This window comes from Astatotilapia calliptera, chromosome 3 (assembly GCF_964374335.1).
Source record: "Astatotilapia calliptera chromosome 3, fAstCal68.1, whole genome shotgun sequence".
Classification (NCBI taxonomy): Eukaryota; Metazoa; Chordata; class Actinopteri; order Cichliformes; family Cichlidae; genus Astatotilapia; species Astatotilapia calliptera.
In genome coordinates this window covers 61,167,243-61,193,914 of record NC_137424.1, presented here as the reverse complement: position 1 = coordinate 61,193,914, position 26,672 = coordinate 61,167,243, and the positions used below count along the sequence as shown (strand labels likewise).

Below are 26,672 nucleotides of genomic sequence, written 5' to 3'. Positions count from 1 at the left end.
TGAGAAAATGTATCATTTATCCTACTACAGTTTACACCTTAAAGAGAAAGCTCATGAATGTTTTCAGCTCTGGAGACCATCTTCACCTTTATGGGAAAATAGTTAGTTGTAGATGGCAAGTTGTCATGAGAGAAGTATCATTATAATATTTGCTGTAATGTGAGAGTGTTTACAAAGTCACTGTATCAGCCTCACTTCCTCATGTGCTACTGTACCAACTCCCATTAAAAAAACACTGTTGGCACCATCAGTCACACATGAAACTGTTGTTTCTTTAGAGATGGGTGGATGCTCAGTCAACACCCTCATCAAATACCACTAAAATTCAACAGGGTCTTTTTTTTTTTACAGTTTTCTTATGCTTATTTTTGTTTGTAGCATTTTCAAGTTTTATTTGATTTGTCTCTTTTTTTTGTTTTGTCTGCAATAATGAATGAAGTGATGCTTCCATAAATAATGGAGAGCAGAAAAAAGTTTCACTAGGTAGCTACAGCTTCTGTCCTTTTGTGATAGCTTTCACTCTCTCAAAACAAGTGTAATGTTTGTGAAATGCTGACTGTTCCTTATTGAAATATCAGATTTTTTTTTCTGTTACTAGGTCATACTTTGTATTTATTGAGGGTGTAAAATCATATTGGATATATATGGACTACGTAATGTTAGGAAATTATGGATGTCACGTAGTTTGAAGAAAACCAACGATTTTTGGGAAAAGCCTAAAAATCATTGTCAAAAAATGATGCAACAGGAAAGTCCATTTTGGAAAGGTTAACATAAAATAATGTTGATAACCAAACAGTTGCTGGTCCCCATTGACATAGTATGGACATAGTATAAAATAACAATACTATGGAAGTCAGTAGGGAAGAGAAACTGGTTACCAACATTCTTGAAAATATCTTCTTTTGTGTTCAACAGAACAAAGAAACAGGTTCAGAACAACGTGAGGGTGATGATTACCAAAATAAAGTTTTATTCCTTTTATCTTATTATCCATTTTATCTTATCCCTTAGCATTTAATTACTTCAGTTATACCAAATAATAAATGACCATCTTATTGGTCTCTTTTTAAGGTTAGTGTTGGAATACAAACATTTTGGGTTAACTGTAATGAAAACACATTTAATGCATAAACCTAAATTCAATTTATTATGAATATAGGACTATAGATTTGTCGAAATAAGTACACAAGAGTTAGTTGAATTTTTAAGTCAAGAAATGAAATAAAAAAGATCATGACATTTCTAAACGTATTATTTTTTAAAGAATATTCATGTATTAGTGCATTGAACAAGAAAAAAATAAAACAAGTAATCATTGTTCTAATTATGATTTTTACGGTAATTCCTACTTTCTACTGCAATCATATATTCTTACAGAACTTATCATGAAAGAAAGCACTAAGCATTCATTTTGAGAGTTAATCTTGGACAGCCAGAGCACACTTAGATTTTGGCAAGACTGAATGGACATGTCAAATAGTGCACAGTTAGTGAATAAGGCCAATTTCAAATGTCTGCTGTAATCTACTAGGCTAATGCTCTTACACTGACGATTTATAATGTGATGTTTACAGGACCCATAATTCATCAACATCAAACTAAAGAGCAAAACCAACTTGTCACGTTTCTGGGTCCGTTGGACCCAGTATTTTGAGTTTATGTTTTGGTTTCTTTTTTTCATTATGGATTGTTTTCTGATGTTCTGGTGCTTTGTTTATTATTATCATTATAGATCTGTTTCTGTTATTCTTGGTTAGGGATCAGTTCTTAGGTTTTGGGTTCTCATGTGTGTTGCAGTTTCTGTTCAGTGTCTAGTCTGTCTCTCAGTGTCATGTCTGCATCTAGTTTAGTAATTCTTGTTTCCTGTCTTATTGTCTATGAAGGTTCTCAGTCATCCAGGTCATCGTAGTCAAAGGAGCTTGCAAAGAAAAGTTTACCGGAAGCCCACACACACGGACCAGTACCTCCTCTTTGACTCCCATCATCCTCTGGAACACAAACTTGGAGTAATTAGGACCCTACACCACCGGGCAGAACATGTTCCCTCTAAGCCTGAAGGAAAAAAGAAGGAACACACACATGTAAAAGAAGCACTCAAAACGTGCAGCTATCCTAAATGGGCGTTCTTATTAAAGTCAGCAAAGAGGCACAGAAAAGAAGACCAGACACAAGCCAGGGAGGATAAGAAGGACAGACGCAACAACATTGTCATCCCCTATGTAGCCGGTGTATCAGAGAAACTCAGGAGAGTTTTCTCCAAGCATGACATCCCGGTGCATTTCAGACCCAGCAACACGCTCAGACAAAAACTGGTTCACCCGAAAGACAAAACGCCAAAACACAGACTTAACAATGTGGTGTTTGCTGTACTGTGCAGTGCAGAATGCTCAGACCTCTACATTGGAGAGACCAAACAGCCACTTCACAAGCGCATGGCACAACACAGAAGAGCCACCTCCACAGGACATGACTCAGCTGTCCATCTGCATCTTAAGGATAAAGGACACTCTTTCGAGGATGCCAATGTTCACATTTTGGACAGGGAGGACAGATGGTTTGAAAGAGGAGTGAAAGAAGCCATCTATGTCCACTGTGAGCGACCATCTTTGAACAGAGGCGGGGGTTTACGACACCAACTCTCTGCCATCTATAATCCAGTTTTGAGATCCCTTCCCAGACGCCTTAACGCCCACTCACAGCCTGGGCCATCTGATCTCAGGAATTCGCATGATAAGGTGGGGCCAGGTTTCACAATGAGCTCACCCGAAACTCTGGCTGATTGTGACTCACACCCAGTTTCACACCTTGGCTCAGGCGATTAGAGGATCATCAGGGTGTCCTTTTGTCCCTCTGTGGGGGGTTACTCCCACTAGGTTTATATCTGGGACTCTCCACCATTTGACCTTAGAACTGAAGAAACTTCTCGGATGAGAGGTGAAACGTCTTCAAGTAACTTAAAGAAGTCCAGACGCTTTTCTTTGCAAGCTCCTTTGACTTCCTGTCTTATTGTGAAAGTCTTTGTCTTATGTTAGAGTGTGCAGCTTAGCTCCCCCGTCTCGTTAGCCCTGATCTCCCCCAGCTGTGTCTCCCTTCTGTTGCCCATTCCCTCATTACTACCCTGTGTATTTAAGCCCTGTGTTTTCCCATGCTTGGTGTTGTGTCGTACCATCAGATTATGCCTGTGTGTTTCTGTTCTCCATATTCCGTGTTCACTTCATGTTTTGTTTTCGTACCAGCAATAAAGCTGAGGTTTTTGAGTTTCAAGTTAGTGTCAGAGTCCTGCGTTTGGATCCTCCTCTCCGCCTGCCCGCACACAGAGCCCTGACAGAACGACGCGACCACAAGATGGATCCAGCGGACTCACCTTTTGCCTCAGAGGGAAAGTACCTCGCACAGCTGTGGAATTATTGCTGGCGCATAATTCACGCTGTGGATAACTACAGGGAGTGCAGAATTATTAGGCAAATGAGTATTTTGTCCACATCATCCTCTTCATGCATGTTGTCTTACTCCAAGCTGTATAGGCTCGAAAGCCTACTACCAATTAAGCATATTAGGTGATGTGCAACTCTGCAATGAGAAGGGGTGTGGTCTAATGACATCAACACCCTATATCAGGTGTGCATAATTATTAGGCAACTTCCTTTCCTTTGGGAAAATGGGTCAAAAGAAGGACTTGACAGGCTCAGAAAAGTCAAAAATAGTGAGATATCTTGCAGAGGGATGCAGCAGTCTCAAAATTGCAAAGCTTCTGAAGCGTGATCATCGAACAATCAAGCGTTTCATTCAAAATAGTCAACAGGGTCGCCAGAAGCGTGTGGAAAAACCAAGGCGCAAAATAACTGCCCATGAACTGAGAAAAGTCAAGCGTGCAGCTGCCAAGATGCCACTTGCCACCAGTTTGGCCATATTTCAGAGCTGCAACATCACTGGAGTGCCCAAAAGCACAAGGTGTGCAATACTCAGAGACATGGCCAAGGTAAGAAAGGCTGAAAGACGACCACCACTGAACAAGACACACAAGCTGAAACGTCAAGACTGGGCCAAGAAATATCTTAAGACGGATTTTTCTAAGGTTTTATGGACTGATGAAATGAGAGTGAGTCTTGATGGGCCAGATGGATGGGCCTGTGGCTGGATTGGTAAAGGGCAGAGAGCTCCAGTCCGACTCAGACGCCAGCAAGGTGGAGGTGGAGTACTGGTTTGGGCTGGTATCATCAAAGATGAGCTTGTGGGGCCTTTTCGGGTTGAGGATGGAGTCAAGCTCAACTCCCAGTCCTACTGCCAGTTTCTGGAAGACACCTTCTTCAAGCAGTGGTACAGGAAGAAGTCTGCATCCTTCAAGAAAAACATGATTTTCATGCAGGACAATGCTCCATCACACGCGTCCAAGTACTCCACAGCGTGGCTGGCAAGAAAGGGTATGAAAGAAGAAAAACTAATGACATGGCCACCTTGTTCACCTGATCTGAACCCCATTGAGAACCTGTGGTCCATCATCAAATGTGAGATTTACAAGGAGGGAAAACAGTACACCTCTCTGAACAGTGTCTGGGAGGCTGTGGTTGCTGCTGCACGCAATGTTGATGGTGAACAGATCAAAACACTGACAGAATCCATGGATGGCAGGCTTTTGAGTGTCCTTGCAAAGAAAGGTGGCTATATTGGTCGCTGATTTGTTTTTGAATGTCAGAAATGTATATTTGTGAATGTGGAGATGTTATATTGGTTTCACTGGTAAAAATAAATAATTGAAATGGGTATATATTTGTTTTTTGTTAAGTTGCCTAATAATTATGCACAGTAATAGTCACCTGCACACACAGATATCCCCCTAAAATAGCTAAAACTAAAAACAAACTAAAAACTACTTCCAAAAACATTCAGCTTTGATATTAATGAGTTTTTTGGGTTCATTGGGAACATGGTTGTTGTTCAATAATAAAATTATTCCTCAAAAATACAACTTGCCTAATAATTTTGCACTCCCTGTACAAGAGGCTTCCAGAGGTAGTGTTTCTAGACAACTTCTTGTCATCCCCTACCTTCACCATAACCTTTCTGGACATTAACGGATTAAGAACAATAGTAACAGCTCTGAGAGCCACTTTTTGTTTTGAACTGTTTGGCATGGGCGGCCCAGGGAAGGAGGATTCAGCTGCTCTCCTGGAGGCCCTCGCCACTTGGTGCTCTCGACGTCAGCAGTATGTTTTGCCAAGGTTCATTTCCAAGTCGTTCGATCCACCTTTAAAGAAGAAATGCAACCCTCGCCATCATCATCCAACCACACTTCCATTCTCTCCTGTGGTACAGACTGGAGCAGTCGTCATTTTCATACCACAGCAGGAGCAGCCACAGCGGAATTTCTCCAAGTCACCTTTTGCCTGCCCTCATCCCATTTCTTTTAGGTGTTAGGATGTACACATGTCACAGTGAAGTTCCTGCATACCTGGTATGAGGATTGTTGTTTCCCTTGTCTGGTTAATTGTTACTGTTGTTTACTTTATTGCTATCAAATAAATATCCATGTAATATTGTTCAAAGTTAGCGTTATGTTCATACATGTTAAAAATGCCTGTAAATCAAATTGAGTTCAGTGACAATTACTGTTTGCTTGAATCAACTCATTTGGGAACTAATCTTTCTAGAAGTGAACACAGTGTGTCCATCCTCTCCCTGCTCTCCTCTCCTCAGCCTCTCTTTGCTGCCTCATGTCCTCTCTGATGAGGTCTAGCAGCTCATCATCCCGGTCTCTTTTCCTCCTTCTCCCTGTCATAGGTGGCTGACTTGCTTCGTCATTGCTGTCGTTTTGGTCACCCACTGCTGTGCTTGGCCCTGCAGTGTCCTCAAGGAGAGAGGACATTAGGACAGGAGGCTTAATGGAAAGCATCTGTCCTATCACCTCATCCATGAGGGCAAACCAGGGCCAAGTAGCAGCAGTGGGCTTCCCACTGGCCCCCTCTCCTGAGCCTGGATACTTGCAATCCTAAAGGCAGAGGAAATCAAAAATGACAGCAGGCAAATAAAAACACCACAACAACTCTTAGTAATTGCACATTTATTAACTTGTGTTCTTAAGAAATATCTTCTTGATAACACACATATGTACTTTGTATTCTTTGAAGTTATCTCATGTCTTCTGGCCTGCAAGGGGGTGACTTTCACCTGCAGGCCCATCTTCTCCAGAATTGTCCTGATCATACACAACAAATAAGAGAAGAAAGGAAACCATGGCAACTATGTTAATCCCTAAACCCAAAAGTTTTCACAGCAGAAAACCAGAGGAACACCGTCTGGACATCACAGGTTCTGTACAGCAGCGGTTCGTGAGTCGTTTGGTACCGGGCCATGAAAGTTGAGGCGCCGCTGTGAAATTTATGGTTTTCGGGGTTTTTATCGTTAACTCTGTTTCCCTGGGTCTTTCCCGTGTTGTAGTTGTGTGTCTTATTTTGAAAGAAATATTTACGTTACCATAGCGACCAGAGAGCATTAAGCGGCAGAGAGGAGGATGTTGCTCTCAATGTTGGCACATTTTCAGGAGAACGCTGCTAATAACGTTACATTCACGTTTATTATTATATTTACAAAATACCACAGTTTTTGTCTTGGTCGGATCATTTTATGTGGTTGTATTTATCTTAAAGGCCGGTCCGTGTCTAACAAACCGGTCTGTGGCGCAACAAGGTTGGGGACCGCTGCTGTACAGCATGAAGGTTAATAGGACCGTACTCATATGAATATGATGTGTAAATTGATTGATTCTTGTACCTCCACGCCGTAGCGGCCCAATTCTTCACCCCAGTGAAGAGGTGATCGTTTTCTCCTTGTTTTAATAAATTAAGCCGTTTGGTCTTTGTTCCCCACAACGGGGGTGGAGAGAAGCAGACCGCCCCAGCTCGGCAGCAGCAGTGAGGCCCAACGTGGAGACAGACATAAAGAGACACTGTACACACAATCACACTCCCCAAGCGTACTCTAAGCCCCGGGTCTAGGTACCCTTGCTACCCAGACCCAGGTAGTGTTACCCTTTTTCCCTGGGGTGGAGAGAAGCAGACCGCCCCAGCTCGGCAGCAGCAGTGAGGCCCCACTTTCCAGACCCCAATCGGGCGGCCATCTCCAACTCCTAGTCCCCCTGCTCCAACAGGCCGTCGAGAACGGGGGTGTGTGAAGACTCCAAACCTCCCTCCGCCCGCTCATATGTAGTGTTGATGCATGTGTGTTCTAAGGTGCATTTAAAACCCAGGAGGGCATGAAGCTACCTGCCAGAGAGCAGCAGGTAAGCGCATAGCCCCTCCTGATAGCCCTCAATGTCTACATGTATTTAAAATTGAGAGGTGGGCAACGACGCCAGGAGTGAGGTTGTACACCCTGATGGTCTTTTGGGTACCGTGTAGTGTGCCCACCCCCAAGATCCTATATGTATGTGTAACGCGGTTAAAGGACCAGGGCGCCGTACTGCAGCTTCATAGACAATGAGCTATCAGAATTCGTTTCGACTATGGAGCCTGAGTGTGTGAATAAAACACAGGAAAGCAAATTAGAGCTCAAAATATATATATTATGTTTGTTATGAGAAATGTATAGACAGATGTACAAAAAAATTAAAAAAATATGCATATATATCACAAACAAAAATAATGTTGACAATACAAAACAGCTTATTAGGTTCCAAAAGGAGGTGGGATGAGGTGTAGTCCAGTATGAGATTTAGTTTAGTTCCATAGACCTGTGATAGGTCATGTGTCAACAGTTTAATTCAGTCCATAGGTTTACGATTCCTACCGCAACGTAGCGGTGGTCGGGTGGCTCGCCATCACGCGCTGATCGCGGAAGAAAAAAAAACCTGACCTAAACAAGGTCAAAAACATAAATTATCATTCACTGAAGAAAATGAAACAGCATTCTACTGCTGTGACAAAATAAATACATAAAAAACCATAAATAACAAAGACAACTAATTAATGCCATGTTTCATACAACAATCAATAAACCATCATCTCTTATAATGAATTTCATTCAAAATACTATTATAGAAAACCATTCTCATGGGTCAAAGTATATCAGCAATAAAGCTAATAAACATTATCCAAAGTTAATCAAATATATTTACAAAACTCATTTAATCACAGGTGTTGCGCAACAGATTCAATAATCTCAATGGAATTTAACTCTATGCAAAATCTCATAGGCCGTTTTGGCATTTCATCAGAAAAGTAACAAAAAACATCCAAAACGGACAAAACTAGAAAATTCAAATCACTCCTTCAACTGTAGATACGTTAAGTCAACATTCGGCCATAATGGAATAAACAAAAACAACAATATTGAATAAATAAAACTAGTAATTGCACTTACTGTCGCTAGCCTAGCATTAGCTTGCCGGCGTATTACCGGCTCCGCATTTTCATTAATTGTGACAAAACAAAACAAACGACTAACTCACCGTTGACTCGATTTTGAGGTAGTGTAAAGGTGAATGAATCGGCCAGGTTATTGCACACTGTCAACTGGTCTGTAGTGTTTGTCGATATCTGACAAGTACGCCAACCACAGGGACAACAACAGCCAGAGGAGCAGGGAACATGCAGCTGATTGACCCGGAACTTATGCAGGGTTCATTCCCGCCACAATAAAGGGACTGGCGGAAGTGGGGTCAGAAGTTACCGTGGTTACATATGTGTAATGCGAGTGTGAGTAAGGTGAATGTCTAAGTTGTGGGATAAAATTGAGGCACAGGCAGCCAGAAGGGGGGATGCCTCCCCTGCACCCTGGTGACACAACTTTACCCCAAGGCCCTGCATGTGTGGGTGATTGTGGTGGAGCGGGAAGAGGGAGGCAGCTGGAGATGGGGAGGTAAGGAAGGGAGGGGCAAGTGACTCCTCCCTTCCTTACCTCCCTGGCAACCCGCCAGGGAAAGGGGGGCCCTAGTTCAGCAGCGCCGCCTGGCCTTGCAGAGCCCAGGACAGCCCACCCGACCCCACCACAGAGAAAACTGCACCCACCCCGTCATCCACTCATCTTCCAGACTACACAAGACAATAGAGATTGACAGACCACGTGCATGCCGGTAACTCGTGGCAAAACAATCCAAGTACCGCATCAAATGCAAGCATTTGCAGCACTGCAAAGCATTCATTCTTCGGTTCCAATAAATTCTTGCTTTTTCTTTGCCCCCCAAAAAGGTATGTACAAAACGAAGGAGAACAATGCCGGTCCGTACAAAGACAGACATGATGAAAAGTCAAAGAAAAGATACGAGGAAAAAAATCAAACCAGTGAAAGTGTTAAATCCTTACGAGCACACAGAGGGACAAAATACGTTAGCGTGCTGCCCAACTTCACCATGCTCATATTTATAATTATACGGTTCTTGGAGTGAGTGCATACACTCGTGAAGTTTAGTAACTTCAGGTCACCGCAACAAGCCCAGGTACAGTTTACCGACAGATGGGTACAGGACCTTGAAATGCACCGTGTAGAACGAAAGACCATCGTACGTATCATAAGTTTACCAGTCTCACAAATCGTCTTCATAAATACACATTCGTTAACCGTTTAATAATGGGAACTTTGAGCTCAACGGTAATTAATTAGTAGTGGAAATAATTTCTGGTAGCATCACAGAAATGTAGCAGTGACAATAATATTGTATGCTGTAACCGTACTGGGCAATTAGTGATACAAAAAACTTGTTTTATCCTGTGAATAAAAGTATATGTTTTTGTCAGTGTACCATAATAACAGAAGCGAAACACAATATTCTGTCAGGACAATTTACTATTTATGCACAATAAATAAAGGAGCATAGCGCGACAATTTCTGTTCAGCGCCAGACTTGCTTGTAACCTATATCACCAATTATGTTATGAAAATGATGTATTAACTACAACAGCAGACTGACCTTTGTGGAAATGCTTGGAGCAGACTAACCTGTGAGCTGGAGTGTTCTGGGACGTTATATTTGGTCTTTGAATGGCTGCAATCCAGTCGCCTCTTTGTTACTTCGGAAACATGGCTCGAACAATTTCTCTTCAACGACGTAATCCGATAACAACCGATCTCTTTACCCGTCGGCTTCCCGTGGCTGTCATGCGACCGGCTATTGCAGTTAATAACACAACAGCTTCTTGCCATTTTTTGTGTTTCTTTTTATCGCTGTATAACTGATTTCAATTGAAAGCCTGCGTGCGCTAGTACCTCTTGCCACGAGTTCCCAGAATTCTTTGCGGTTTTACCCCTGAGTGACGTCACATTTTCAATCTCTATAGACGCCCAGGCTGAGATCTTCCTCCACCTCTCTTGTAGCTCCCCCTCCTGCAGAGTAAGTTCCTGAAGAGAGGAGACCTCCTGCAAGGCCTTGTGTGGTTGATGAAGAGAATGTGCACTAAAGGATACGCTGTGGAATTCCCAGTACCAGTATGATCGTGTATCCTTCCTACTATCCTGCTAAGGTTTCTACCGACTATTCTCAACCACTGAACACAACCCAACATTACAAGTGGCAAGAGGGACTCTCCCTCTCAGATCATTTCATACACCTTAATGAGCAACATTTTATGCTTCCATCATAGCTAAATGAGCCCTCGTTAATTTGGTCATATTTGATTCATGTCCTGAGATTCATCTATTCAACAAAAGATGCAAAACCAAAATATTTTCTAGATGTAGTAATCTCTAAATAATTTGTCAAACAGAGCAACCTCAGCCTCATTTCAAATAATAAGTTTAAAAGACATTATCGAGCATTTTTAAGTAGAAATAACTTTATCTTTCTTCATCACAAGCTAGCTGTTGTCTGTAAAAAGGCCTTTAATCAAAGTTCTAGAATAAACCAGTAAAGTGTAATTATCAAAAATAACCCAGTGATTTTTAGAGTGTTGGAATTCACTTTTTGCTTACCATGTTTTATTTCATAGTAGAGGAGAAATCAGTGATATCTGATCAGGTCACAGTCTAGTTGAAAATGCGTTTCAGAAGAATAATGTGGCTTCTTCTGAAGCGTATCTTCTACACAAACAATTGGGTAAAATTTTGGCCCAATATTTGATCAAAGCTAGCGAACCTATGACCCAATAGAATTATTCAAGCCAGGGAGTTAATTAAAGAACCCAGCACATCGCCAACCCAACTCTTGAGTCACGACTTTTAAACCAACATTTAAACTAATAACCTACGGCTTTTACCCAGAAGTTGTTATAAAAGTAACCTAACATGGTTTTATTATGTATTTGCAGAGGTTTTGTGAAAAAAAGTTCAGTTTGTGTTTAGAGGTTTGTGAAAAGGGTGCAAGGTTGTATCTTAACAAGTATGACAATGTACAAAAGCTTTAGCAAAATATTTAGTTATTTCTGAAATTTAGCACTATTAGGTGAAATTAAAATTTTGGGAAGAGGGAAGCAAAGGAGGGGAGACTTATTTAAAGAGAGACCTCATCATGTGTGTGTTTTGTGTGTGTGTGTGTGTCTAATTGTATGCTCATGTGTGCTCATGCCATCAAAAGCAGAAACAGGACGCAGAAGCAAATAGCATCGGATTAAAAAGATTAAAGTAACTTCAAGAGAAATTGGTGTAGTTTCAAGCAGATTTATACGTGGGTTAATCTATCAGTGAGTTAATCTAATCAGTGAGTGTTTAAAAACTGAACTGAAAGCTTACATAATGTTACACAAAAACACAGATACTCACAGACCAGTTTGATTCAATGCTTAATAGTTTAATGATGCAGAAGAGAAAAAAAGTTTTGTTTTTAAGTTTTTGCTAAAAGCATTCTTTCCATTACACATTTCAATTGCTCCTTTTAAAAGACACAATCACACTATTTTATGTCACTTGTCGCTTCGTTCCTTATGCATCGTTACAGCAAAAGAAAAAGGTAAAGATGTGAAAACAGATATTTTGAGTGATATATGAGAAGATTTCTTTCTTTTTCAGATGACGTGCCTTCATGTCAGCCCAGGAATCATCACTTACTCTTAATGCAGACAGAAGGGAATCGGGACTGGCAAGAGATATCATTCATACACAGGTCTCCTGTAAGCACCAAAAATCAACTTTAACTGAAATTTTTGTTGCATGGACACAAAAATATAGAATATATGAGAAAAATATTTTGGTTTTTTTGGTTTTATGTATAATGACAATAGCACTTGTATATATTATTTACAATTTTATACCTGAAAAATTCATTTCCATGCATTGCTCACTGCCCAAGTTGTTAGGCTCCCCCCGACACCAGTTTGTGTATTGGAAACGTGTTCCATCGATCCAAAACCAATAACCCTCCTACAGAACAGAAAAAAGTTAAAAATAAGAAATCGTTTTTTAACGAAACTGCACTTTAACATTATACATCGACTACCAAGTTTGGACACACCTTCTCATTTATTGGTTTGTCTTTACTTTCACTACTACCGACGTTGTAGATAGAAACTGAAGATATCAAATATATGAAACAAGATATATGGAATTATATGGCAATGAAAAAAAAGATAAGAATGAGAAATAAGTAAAATATCCAATGGATAGATTTATGTTTTAACTGGCAGACTGGCATACCTGTTGACCATCAGAACCACCAATCCATGTTCGTCCATTAGCTCTACTCCCATCAGATATCACCCTCTGAATCAGCTGGTATTCCCCAAGGCTCTGTACAGATGCAAGGTTTGCACTCATGGTCTGACAGTTTCTCTACAGTAAACAAAAAGACAGAAGAGTTACAGAAGATTTATAAAACAACCTTCATGATTACACCACCACAAACATACAAATAATAATAAAACATACCAAGAAATATTTACATTGAGTGACAAAATTATTGATTTTAATTATCTGACCTTTTATTAATAGCTTACAATTCAACAAGTAATAAAAAGTAACGTTTTTAAAAAATTATTATATTGAAAGGACTAATGATTAATACATTTACAATCATTTATCATTCAGAATTATTTCATGCAGTTAATGTTGGTGGCTTAAACCATTTACTGCAATAATTAGCATTATTTTTATAAATTAAAAAAATAATATTTGCTATTATAAGCTTGGATGCATATTTCACAGTACATATAAGAACTGGTTTTAATCGAAGCAAAAATTGACAGGTGATTTATCCATGGCATAAATTGTAGGAACGTGAAACTGGAGACTTTAGTTTGTTTGCTTCTTTGTTTGTATTTCTTGTTTACTAATATATTGTTACTGTTTACTTGTTAAAAAGTAAAGCCATATATGACATACATACATATTAGAATAAATGATAGCATTATTAAAATTCAATAAATGATAACATTAACAATGATCAATACATACTATTATAATTTTAAACAAATTTTAACAGTACATTGGCTTTGATAACATTTTAATAATTGTCAATATAAAAATGTTTAATATAATATTAAAAAAATATTATTATAAGCTCTTATCCAAATATTAAAGAATCAAAGAAACACAGTCACAGTAACTGGTGAGTCCTGATGTTATTACCTGAGCATCACCCCAGGGTAAGGGTGTAGAAACATAGAAGTAACATTTGTTGTTGGACTCAGTCCAACCAGTGGGACATGATGAGGACTTCTTGAGAACATAGCACTCATCTAAAGACAAAGCAAACATATTGTGTGACAAAATGCTGACTCAATTCCCCCTTTACTGGAATAATTATAATTATGGTCATTAACTTGTGTTTTATTGACAATAGTTTTACTTTTCAACAAATTTCAACTGGAAAATGTATCATTTTCTTCCTTTAGATTTCTATTTTTAAAAACATGTATTTAAAAATAGATCTTATTATTTGGACAGCTGTATATAGCCCATTGACATGCACAACATTCAGTATGATACTAGTTACATACTTTTATACTTACCCTGAGCAGCGATCAGAGCCATCATTGCACAGAGAAGTGCAGATGCAGTCAGCAGCTTCATGATGATATTTAGTGTCTCTGTAAGAAACACATTAACAAAAGTGATTAGCAGTTTGATAAAGAAAGGATAGAAGATCCTCAGCATATTTGTAACATACCTGTCTGTAGAATGTCTTCTCCTCTTTCAAGTGTCAGCCTGTAGCTTCACCCCTCAAGTAGAGATGAGCACTTATATACACTTTCTTATATTTACATTTCAATACCAGGAAGAGATGCACTAAAAATACTTAAGTATGTTTTGATTCCATGCTTCACTACCCCTGTCTTTACCAACCTTATGCAATTCTCTCCACCCATCTTGAATTTCATGGATGTTTAATTTAATTTATTGACTGCTGGTCAACAAAGATGTCACGCTCCTGGGCCTTTGGCTCAGTGTAAATGTGTTTGGACTTTTGATTCTGGGTTGTTTAATGTTCTATGGTTAAGGTTCTGTTCCTCGTTTTGGTGTACAGTTGTGATCCCTCTGTTTATATTTGTTTTCTTAGGTCTTCTTAGTTTTGTTTTCTAGTCTGTAGGTTTCTGTTATCATGGAGCACGGAACAGGGGAGTTTCCATGCCCCATGTTTAGTCAGCCTTATCCTTTCCATTTAGTCTTGTCTCTGCATTCGGTGTTCTCTTTCTTTCTCCCCGTCAGTCTTGTTCCCATGTATGTTTCTCCAATGGTCTCAGTGTCACACCCAAGTGCTTCATGATGATTTCGGAGTATTTCTATAAAAAACAAAATACCTAAAATGAGTAACAGATCAATAAAGAACTTTGGACAGCCATAAAATAGACAGTTTAAAAAAAAGGAAACAAACACTTTGAAAGCAAATCAGATTTGATATGATTTGATTTGACAAAGTTTCATTGCAGCAACTCAAAGAAAAGCATCATTTACACATAGCATAACATGGCTTGGTCATTGTGATGCACCAAGCAAGTTACAGCTTGGATTGAATGATTTTAACATCAACTGCAAAAACTGAAAATGTGTTTGTATTTGTAAATATTTGTAAGTCCATACAAGAAGCTGATTGTGAGAAAATGTATCATTTATCCTACTACAGTTTACACCTTAAAGAGAAAGCTCATGAATGTGCCAGCCCTGCAGACCATCTTCACCTTTATGGGAAAATAGTTAGTTGTAGATGGCAAGTTGTCATGAGAGAAGTATCATTATAATATTTGCTGTAATGTGAGAGTGTTTACAAAGTCACTGTATCAGCCTCACTTCCTCATATGCTACTGTACCAACTCCCATTAAAAAAACACTGTTGGCACCATCAGTCACACATGAAACTGTTGTTTCTTTAGAGATGGATGGATGCTCAGTCAACACCCTCATCAAATACCACTAAAATTCAACAGGTTTTTTTTTTTTTTTTACAGTTTTCTTATGCTTATTTTTGTTTGTAGCATTTTGAAGTTTTTATTTGATTTGTCTCTTTTTTGTTTTGTCTGCAATAATGAATGAAGTGATGCTTCCATAAATAATGGAGAGCAGAAAAAAGTTTCACTAGGTAGCTACAGCTTCTGTCCTTTTGTGATAGCTTTCACTCTCTCAAAACAAGTGTAATGTTTGTGAAATGCTGACTGTTCCTTATTGAAATATCAGATTTTTTTTTCTGTTACTAGGTCATACTTTGTATTTATTGAGGGTGTAAAATCATATTGGATATATATGGACTACGTAATGTTAGGAAATAATGGATGTCACGTAGTTTGAAGAAAACCAACGATTTTTGGGAAAAGACTAAAAATCATTGTCAAAAAATGTTGCAACAGAAAAGTCAATTTTGGAAAGGTTAACATAAAATAATGTTGATAACCAAACAGTTGCTGGTCCCCATTGACATAGTATGGACATAGTATAAAATAACAATACTATGGAAGTCAGTAGGGACAAGAAACTGGTTACCAACATTCTTGAAAATATCTTATTTTGTGTTCAACAGAACAAAGAAACAGGTTCAGAACAACTTGAGGGTGATGATTACCAAAATAAAGTTTTATTCCTTTTATCTTATTATCCATTTTATCTTATCCCTTAGCATTTAATTACTTCAGTTATACCAAATAATAAATGACCATCTTATTGGTCTCTTTTTAAGGTTAGTGGTGGAATATAAACATTTTGGGTTAACTGTAATGAAAACACATTTAATGCATAAACCTAAATTCAATTTATTATGAATATAACACTATAGATTTGTCGAAATAAGTACACAAGAGTTAGTTGAATTTTCAAGTTAAGAAATGAAATCAAAAAGATCATGACATTTCTAAACGTATTAATTTTTTAAAGAATATTCATGTATTAGTGCATTGAACAAGAAAAAAATAAAACAAGTAATCATTGTTCTAATTATGATTTTTACGGTAATTCCTACTTTCTACTGCAATCATATATTCTTACAGAATTTATCATGAAAGAAAGCACTAAGCATTCATTTTGAGAGTTAATCTTGGTCTGCCAGAGCATACTTAGATTTTGGCAAGACTGAATGGACATGTCAAATAGTGCACAGTTAGTGAATAAGGCCAATTTCAAATGTCTGCTGTAATCCACTAGGCTAATGCTCTTACACTGAAGATTTATAATGTGATGTTTACAGGACCCATAATTCTCTCCTTCTTCTCTTTTCAAGGAAATCCCAGACATCCTTCCAGAAGACAGAACTCTGCTGATGACTAATGAAGAAGAGTGCACTGCAGGTCCTGTTCAGGTAGAGGTCCCAGTGGATTCAGGTCAAACTAAAGAGCAAAACCAACTACTATTTCTGGCACTCAAGCTCAAAAACAGTTTGACCAATGACTGTCTTGAAGATATCATGAGTTTGTACGTGTTTTGTCTCTAGGGGCCACCGCATATATTTATATATAAACATATATAAATAAAACCACTTCTTTTTTTTACGTTAGTAATTCCTTTTGTGCATAATTTTATAGTATTGTTAATAATAAATTAATTAAAGCAACAAAACAACCTGAAGAGCCGGTTCGGAGCCAAAAGAACCGGCTCTTTTTAGTGAGCCGAACCGAAAGTACCGGATCTCTAAAAAGAGTTGGAAATCCCATCACTACCAAGAAGTGTAGTTAACTGGGGGCCATTGTGGGCTCGTTCCGCCTTTGTGTTTGAGTCTTACAATGCTAAACTACTAGACATGATCAAAAGCACTCAAGGGGTTGCGCTACAGATTGTAAAATGTTCTGGCTACAGAAGGCCTTACCATTTTATGGCCAGACTTTACTGAAAGATGCCTCAAATGAATGCAAGGAGATATTTGAATCTCTAACAAGACGTAAACAGTTAAAACATGTAACTCACACACGGTATCACTGCACTTAATCATCCTAAAGTGCGATTAATTAGGAGGGATGACTATATGGCACTGAGTCATTATGGGGTACAAAGGAGCAGAGTAAAGTACTTTCAATGAATCATTACAGATGGCGAGGTGTTTCACTCCGAAGATTACAGTCGTGTACTCAAACGTCATTCATTCACTGTTATGTTGAATGATGATGATCAAAATTTCTTTAACTTTAAACGATTTGTAATATATCAAAATGAAAGTGGAGAGACGTGTTATGCTATTGGAAGATTCTATGAATGAGCAAAGCATAGTCTCTGTGCCTCAAATCCAAGTTATTTTGAACCAGTATCAAAACGTCTTGGACATCTTACAGGCAGGCACGTGCAGAGGGGGGGGGGGCTAGAGGGGCTTGAGCACCCGCCCCTTTCCTGATGGGTGCCCAAAGTGCCCTTTTGTTGAGGCAACTTTTTAAAAAAAATTATTATTATTTTTTTTTAATGTGTGTGTGCGTGCGAGTCCTGTCTGTGCCCCTCAACAATAACATTTAACTATTAATCACAGTTTTGCTAAATAAAAGGATCTCGCTTGCATCAGTCACATGTTCACATTTAACCAATGATCGCCCTTGACCGCAAAACGCGCTGGTTATGAGCCGGGAACGAGCTCACAAAGAGCACGCGCATTTTTTCCGGTCCGGAGCTGTAGGAGAAACACAAGTTAACTCAGAGACACAGACTGATGCCACAAAACCAGTAAGTAGGTGTACAGCACTGTAGTGTATAGCACACAGGAGTATTGGCTTATTACGTACACGTTGGTAAGCTGCCTTGTTGCAACTGACGAACTAAAACAAACGAGCGTGCTGTGTGTGCAACAGCGCGACAAACATTACCTGTCCTTTTATTAACTGCACAAGTAGTGCTGGTCATAGCTGCTGGCTACCTGTGTAACGGTGTGTTCACACCGAACGCGATGGACGCGAATAAAACGCCCCAAACGCCCCTGATTTGACGCGTGCACATTCGCGTCTCAATGCGTGTCCAAGAAAAATCCATCGCGCGTCAAAATATCATATTTTGACGCGTGTGAACCGGAAATGTGGGAGGAATGTGGGAGGGAGTTGTGCCAGACCGGTATCTTTGCAAGATGGCAGCTGTCGAGCTAGCGCTTGAAGAGAGAGTCTCCCTTTTCTATGTACTGTGGAGAGCAGAGCAGCGGCGTAAAAGACGTCCTCGCCGTACCTGGGTCCATCAGGTCCTCCAGAGGCGTGAGCAGTTTGGTGAGTTTCACCATTTGCTCCAGGAGCCGCGCCTGGATGACGGCCGATTCCAGCGCTATCACCGTCGGCCAGTTTGAGGACCTGCTTCCCCTCGTCGGTCCCAGCATCGCCCGCCTAGACACCAACTACAGGCGCTCAATCCCACCTGCAGAGCGCCTGTCCGTCTGCCTGAGGTTAGTAAAAGTATTTAATACGGTAGTCCTTTATTGATACCTGTGCTAATATATGCTAAACCATCCAGTTATACACTGCTAACATGGATGTGCTATGCTAACAGTGAATGCTGTCGGTGTTTACTGAAAGGAAACTGTGGTATGGAGACTGTTTATAATATTTCTAGTGATACTCAGAAGGTCTCATCAAGTCCCGATTTAATTCGATTTATGCTGTTATCAGTGTTTGCAATGATAGCATGGCTGTGGTGTCACATCAATGTATGCGCTGGTGTTTGCTGATATCAAACTGTAGCATTAGGACCACTGAGTTAACCTTTGTAGTGATGCTCACTCCTTTTTATTTAGACCTGGTTTAATTCTGGGATAGTTGAATATTTGTATATAATCCCTGCAGCTGTCAGACTCTATAGCAGGGGTCACCAGCCTTTATTAAAACAGAGTTAGATAAAACTGTGAACAGTTTGGTTCATCTTTAGTTACATGGTTCTATCTTGATAAGTTATGTCTTATCACAGATTAATTTTTTTTTTTTCGCCTGTCCCATTTGGTTCTTTAGCCATCAGAATTGTTGTCTGAAGACCAACAAGGATACCCAATGGATTTACTTTGCCAAATGGATCATCGTGGCATTGCCGTATTGGTTCATTTGGTCGATCTTTGTTTTTATTATTTATTATATTTTATTTTCAGATGTTACAGACGGGACAGACATGAGTGAGGGATAGGAAAGGGAGAAAGAAAGAGGAAGGAAAGGAAAAACAGAAGGGGAGAGGGACAGTGAGAAAGGGGGGGAGAAAAAAAAATCTCCTGGATCACCTGTTGAGAGAAGAATAGAAAACAAGCAAAAAAAGACAAAAAAACAAAACAAAGCAACATACTAAACACAACACCATCGCATTAATCTAGCTAAGTGTAAACAGCAGTAAATACTAAATATTCAATGTTGTTGTGCAGCACGCAGGACAGATGTGCTTCGAAGTAGCAGCCAAGAAAGGTGTAATTTGGGTCTACGAGCAGTGAACACCCGTGTGCATACCTGTGTGGATCAGCGCGCTTGTATTCCAAAGGTTTCTCCATGTAACGATCTGCTAGGGAGTGTGGGGGGGCCACAGCCCCGTCCTCCAGGGTGTGAAGCAGGTATGGAGGAGATCAAAACTCCAGACATCCAGAGGCCCCCAGAACACAAGAGACCATGGCAGACCAACAGAGGGGCAGCCGCGCCACTGTTCCAGTAAGAGCTGAGGAGAGTCCCAGATGAGGGTTCACTCAGCAGCCGCGGAGCAGAAGCCAGGGGGAGTTGCAGTGACGCGCCCATGAGCTCCGCCGGCCGCCAGCTGTGCCTGAGTGACCGAGCCCCAAGCCGAGAGGCCGGGGACACCCCACCCCCGAAGGGGCCCGAGCGAGCCCCAGGCTCCAGGCCCCGATAAGCGGCCGCCAAGGAGTGAGCCGGTGTGTACCTGGACGCCCACCCCCAGACACAAAGAACCACAAACGCACCGACACCTGAGGGAGTCCGCCACCGGCAGGGGAAGTGGTGGTAGGTGGAGATAGGCCTCCAAACCTTGGAGGGCCTGAGGTGTCCCCAGAGAGGTGGCGTCTGATACCCAGCCTGACATATAGACACAGACATACAGGCACACACAGACACAAACATCCATTCCCCCCCTCATGCTCTCATATGCAATCACTCCACACTCAACCAACGTGAAGACAGACATAAAGAGACGCTGTACACACGATCACACTCCCCAAGCGTACTCTACAAACCGGGTCTAGGTACCCTTGCCCCTGGAGGGGGGAACTGCACCCAGACCCAGGTGGTGTTACCCTTTTCCCTGCGGTGGGGAGAGGCAGACCACCCCGACTTCGTAGCAGCAGGGAGGCCCCACACTCCAGACCGCAGTCGGACGGCCAACTCCACCTAGCCCTCCCGCTCCAGCAGGCCGCAGAGAATGGGGGTGGGAGAAGACTCCAAACCTCCCTCCACCCGCTCATTGTAGTGTTGATGCATGTGTGTTCTAAGGTGCAATTAAAACCCAGGAGGGCATGGAGCTACCTGCCAAGGAGCAGCAGGTAAGCGCATGGTCCCTCCTGATAGCCCTCAATGTCTAAGTGTATTTAAAATTGAGAGGTGGGCAACGACGCCAGGGGTGAGGTGTACACCCTGATGGTAATTTGGACTCCGTGATTGTGCCCACCCCCAAGATCCTATATGTATGTGTAATGAGAGTGTGAATAATGTGAATGTCTAAGTTGTGGGATAAAATTGAGGCAGAGGCAGACAGAGGGGGGGGGGGGGGGGTAGCCTCCTCTGCACCCTGGTGACATACCCCTACTCCAAGGCCCTGCATGTGTGGGTGGTTGTGGTGGAGCGGGAAGAGGGAGGACGCTGGAGATGGGGAGGGACGGAAGGGAGGGGCAGGTAACCCCTCCCTGGGGCCAGCTCCCCCGCTGACCTCAGTAGGCACTCCCACACTCTGCGACCCGCCAGGGAAAGGGGGCCCAGGCCCATCCAGACCGGGGCCCAGTGCAGCAGCGCCTCCCGGCCCCACAGAGCCCGGGACAGTCCACCCAACCCCACCACAGAGAAAACTGCACCCACCCCACCATCCACTCATCTTCCAGACTACATAAGACAGTAAACGCCCAGGCTGAGATCTTCCTCCACCTCTCCTGTATCTCCCCCTCCTGCAGAGAGAGTTCCTGAAGAGAGGAAAGCTCCTGCAAGATGTGACCATCTCCCCCACCAGTTGAAGAGCCCCCCAGGTGGTTCGACGCACCGGCGGCACCCTGCTCCAGGGCCGGGCCCCCATGCACCCACCCGCCCACAACCCCGGCAACACACCAACCAGGATCCAAGCCCACGAGGCCCGGCCCGGGCCCCAGCCCAGAGACGGAGCGCCCCCAGAACCTCACGCCCATCCCGGACCCACCCAGGGCCAGCCAGGCTACCAGGTCAGTAACCCACGTCCGTCAGCACAGACCCTCCCCTAGCCCCGCTGCACGCAGCCGCGAGGAAACAGTCACCTGAGAGCCAACAGAGCCCCCAACCGGACATGACCGCTACCCCGGGTTGAGCCCCCCAAGGAAGATACCTCCGGGGAACCCCCCGACGCCCTAAGCCTGTCCCTACCCCCACACCAATCACAACAGTGAAGGCGGGACCAAACTATGACCCCCCCCACCCCCACTAGGTGATGGAGCTGATAAAAGGAGTCCAGAGCAATTGATCTGATGTGGTGGCAGAGGCTGTGTCAATGTAATCTAATAGATAATTTCTATATTGGTTAGAATTAAGATTATTTTTATTTTTCCAGTTCATGAGGACTGTTTTCTTGGCTATGCATAGGGCAGTGAAAATCATATGGGCTATATTCTTTTCTGAAGTGACATTATCTAAGCTGCCCAGTAAACACACTAAGGGGGAAGTTGGAATGTTACATTTCAGACACTTTGATAAGTCTTCACATATCTCGCGCCAAAACTTTTGCACTGGTGGACAGAACCAAAGAGCGTGGATGTAATTGTCTGGTGTATAGCCTTGACAGTGTGAGCAGTTGTTGGAAGATGTAAAGCCCATCTTGAACATCCGATGACCTGTATAGTGCACTCTATGTAGTATTTTGTATTGTATTAATTGCAGACTGGGATTTTTAATTAATTTAAAGGTTTTTAAGCAAATCTGAGACCAGAAGTTTTGGTCTAAGCTGACTGATAAATCTGCTTCCCACTTTGCAATAGGAAGGGATATTGATTCATCTAATTTAGAAAGTGTTCTGTATATTTTAGATAATAATTTGGGGGACTTAAGAGTAAGAAAATGTGCCGCACTTAGTGGTGTTTGTAATTCAACTTGACTGAGGTTAAATTTCTTTTTTACTATGGATTTAATTTGTTGATATTCTAAAAATCTTGTCTTGTTGATCCCATATTGTGCAACTAGTCTGTCAAATGGAATAAATTCTGTTCCCTCTAATATATGTTCTAAGTATTTAATTCCTTTACAACTCCATTCTGGGAAATTAATCATATTATTGTTTTGTAATATGTCAGGGTTATTCCAGATAGGTGTACGTTTGCATGGGATTAATGAAGACTCCGTTATTTTTAGAAACTCCCACCATGCTGTCAGAGAAAAGCTGATGTTGATACTTTTAAAGCATTCATGTCTTTTGATGTTTGAGCTAATAAATGGTAGGTCTGAAATCTCTAGATCCTTGCATAGTGCCTGTTCAACATCTAGCCAGGGCTCAACTAAGAAGGTATGTTTTAACCATTCTGAGACAAACTGAAGCCTGTTGGCTAAGAAGTATTGGTGAAAATTAGGCAGATCTAATCCTCCTCTATCCTTGGTTCTTTGTAGCGTTTTTAAGCTGATACGCGGGGGTTTATCTTTCCAAAGGAATTTGGAAATACATTGATGCAAAAAAGTATTTAGTCAGCCACCGATTGTGCAAGTTTCCCCACTTAAAATGATGACAGAGGTCAGTAATTTGCACCAGAGGTACACTTCAACTGTGAGAGACAGAATGTGAAAAAAAAAATCCATGAATCCACATGGTAGGATTTGTAAAGAATTTATTCGTAAATCAGGGTGGAAAATAAGTATTTGGTCAATAACAAAAATACAACTCAATACTTTGTAACATAACCTTTGTTGGCAATAACAGAGGTCAAACGTTTACTATAGGTCTTTACCAGGTTTGCACACACAGTAGCTGGTATTTTGGCCCATTCCTCCATGCAGATCTTCTAGAGAGCAGTGATGTTTTGGGGCTGTCGCCGAGCAACACGGACTTTCAACTCCCGCCACAGATTTTCTATGGGGTTGAGGTCTGGAGACTGGCTAGGCCACTCCAGGACTTTCAAATGCTTCTTACGGAGCCACTCCTTTGTTGCCCGGGCGGTGTGTTTTGGATCATTGTCATGTTGGAAGACCCAGCCTCGTTTCATCTTCAAAGTTCTCACTGATGGAAGGAGGTTTTGGCTCAAAATCTCACGATACATGGCCCCATTCATTCTGTCCTTAACACGGATCAGTCGTCCTGTCCCCTTGGCAGAAAAACAGCCCCATAGCATGATGTTTCCACCCCCATGCTTCACAGTAGGTATGGTGTTCTTGGGATGCAACTCACTATTCTTCTTCCTCCAAACACGACGAGTTGCGTTTATACCAAAAAGTTCTACTTTGGTTTCATCTGACCACATGACATTCTCCCAATCCTCTGCTGTATCATCCATGTGCTCTCTGGCAAACTTCAGACGGGCCTGGACATGCACTGGCTTCAGCAGCGGAACACGTCTGGCACTGCGGGATTTGATTCCCTGCCGTTGTAATGTGTTACTGATGGTGACCTTTGTTACTTTGGTCCCAGCTCTCTGCAGGTCATTCACCAGGTCCCCCCGTGTGGTTCTGGGATCTTTGCTCACCGTTCTCATGATCATTTTGACCCCACGGGATGAGGTCTTGCGTGGAGCCCCAGATCGAGGGAGATTATCAGTGGTCTTGTATGTCTTCCATTTTCTGATGATTGCTCCCACAGTTGATTTTTTCACACCAAGCTGCTTGCCTATTGTATATTCACTCTTCCCAGTCTGGTGCAGGTCTACAATACTTTTCCTGGTGTCCTTTGAAAGCTCTTTGGTCTTGGCCATGGCGGAGTTTGGAGTCTGACTGTTTGAGGCTGTGGACAGGTGTCTTTTATACAGATGATGAGTTCAAACAGGTGCCATTCATACAGGTAACGAGTGGGGGACAGAAAAGCTTCTTACAGAAGACGTTACAGGTCTGTGAGAGCCAGAGATTTTCCTTGTTTGAGGTGACAAAATACTTATTTTCCACCCTGATTTACGAATAAATTCTTTACAAATCCTACCATGTGAATTCATGGATTTTTTTTTCACATTCTGTCTCTCACAGTTGAAGTGTACCTCTGGTGCAAATTACTGACCTCTGTCATCATTTTAAGTGGGGGAACTTGCACAATCGGTGGCTGACTAAATACTTTTTTGCCCCACTGTATATGAATCCAGAGATCTGAACCAATCTTGTGATGGTTTGTTAGGGATCATCAAAAATAAGTAATTTATTTTTGGCAAGATCATCATTTTTATAGTGGCGACCCTTCCCATGAGTGATATGGGTAAAGATTTCCATCTAGTCAGATCGCCTTCTACTTTCTTTAGAAGTGGGATGTGGTTTAATTTAGTTAAGTCTGAAAGCTTAGGAGAGACATTAATACCTAAATATTTAATATTTCCGGATTGCAGTGGGGCAGAGGAAAAATTATGGAAGGAGCAGTTAATGGAGAGAACTGTAGATTTTGGCCAGTTAATTGAATAATCTGAAACTCTTGAAAACCAGTTTATTAAAGTAATTACCTCAGAGAGGTTGGTTTTTGTGTTTTGCAGAAAAAGCAACACATCATCCGCATAGAGACTGATTTTATGTTCTATGTTCTTACATTTTATGCCCTTAATTGTTGTAGCCTGTCTAAATGCTGCTGCTAGAGGTTCGATAAAAATTGCAAAAAGTGAAGGGGAGAGTGGGCATCCCTGTCTGTGTCATGGTGTATTTCTTGTATATGTTTTTCCATATGTTATGGTGGTTTTCTCTCCCTTTTTGTCCTTTCTCCCTGGGTGCTCCCGGATGTTTTGGGGTCGCTGAGGGGACTGCGACCCGGAAGTGTTCCCGCACTGGGGACTGCCGCACCTGCCGCCCATTAGCCCTCACCAGCTGATGGCTTCATGAGGGGCGCCTTATTTAAGAAGGTGGCGGAGCCCCAGTCGGCGCGGGATTATACTAAGTCGAACCTGTTAAGTACCTCCGTAGATTAGTGTGTTGTGATCGGCTTCGCTACTAAAGGCTGCCTGCTGAGCTGTGTGTGTTTTTGTGTCACCAGGAGTCGGGAGTCAGGAACGTCGTCACGAGGGGAAATCACAGAGTGGAATCGGGTTTTTGGAGTTGTCACCTTTTCACTGCTATGGACACGTGCACTGTGTGGGATTCTTGGAGGAATCGCCACAGGAGTCACAGTGCTTGAATTGTATATAGTTGTCGTTTCTGTCCACTCGCCATAAATAAATCCACTGTCCTTCACTTGAGTCTCGCGTTTGGGCCCTACTTTCTCTACAACTCCACGGTCTGCCGTCGCAGCCCGTGACAGTCTGGTGCCCCTCAGGAGATAGAAGCTGGAGGATGTCTGGTCATTTGTTCTGATACGAGCTGTTGGGGAATTGTATAATATTCTTATCCAGTTTATGAAAGAGTTTCCAAAACCAAATTTGTGTAAAGTTGCGAATAAAAATTTCCAGTTAACTCTGTCAAATGCTTTTTCTGCATCTAGAGATAATATTATGGTTTCGATGTTTTTATCGTATGAGTAGTCTATTAAATTAAGTAATCTACGAGTGTTTGTTGAGGAGTGCCGACCTTTTATGAAACCAGTTTGGTCAGGATGAATTAAGAGGGGGGTCATTTTCTCTAATCTCTTTGAGAGAGCTTTGCAGATTATTTTAAGATTTTAAGATTAATTTTTCAAAAATATTAATGATTTAAGCAAGGAAAGGGCTACATGTCAACATACAACTCTTTATTTCTATTAATGTCTTACTTCATTCCTACCTGATTGACATGTTTAGGAATTATGAGTGATTGGCTCACTGTAGTGGCAAAAGTTGCTACCAATCAAATTATGATATGTTAAAGTTAAAACAAAACACAACTGTTTTAGATGTTATCTAATATACATTTTGTAATTATCCTTATAATTACAAAATGTTTTATGTAAGATTTAAGTTTTGTGATTTAAATCTGACATCACAAAAGTATTTTGGAATTTGAATAATGTATTTTGTAACTGCAGTACACATAATACTGATTTTGAACAATTTTGTCCAGGTTCCTTGTCACCGGGGACTCCTTCACGACCAAGCATTCAGTTTCAGAGTCGGTGTGTCCACGGTGAGCCAGATCACCCCCCAG

General features: G+C 41.5%; 1 protein-coding gene and 1 long non-coding RNA gene across 2 annotated transcripts; one reads left to right on the top strand and one right to left on the bottom strand.

Annotated features, from left to right (window-relative positions):
- Positions 1–11,695: 11,695 nt before the first annotated feature.
- LOC113019016 (ladderlectin-like) lies at positions 11,696–14,135 on the bottom strand. Its single transcript, XM_026162505.2, has 6 exons — positions 14,030–14,135; positions 13,872–13,949; positions 13,489–13,598; positions 12,559–12,693; positions 12,177–12,285; positions 11,696–12,033 (listed from the first exon to the last, which is right to left on the bottom strand). The coding sequence occupies exons 2-6, from the start codon at positions 13,930–13,932 to the stop codon at positions 11,966–11,968; spliced, it is 483 nt and encodes a 160-aa protein (XP_026018290.2). The 5' UTR covers positions 13,933–13,949; positions 14,030–14,135; the 3' UTR covers positions 11,696–11,965.
- Positions 14,136–25,271: 11,136 nt separating this feature from the next.
- LOC145422002 (uncharacterized) lies at positions 25,272–25,792 on the top strand. The gene is made up of 2 exons (XR_013903370.1): positions 25,272–25,503; positions 25,591–25,792. It is a non-coding gene; the product is annotated as an uncharacterized LOC145422002 (long non-coding RNA).
- Positions 25,793–26,672: the final 880 nt, after the last annotated feature.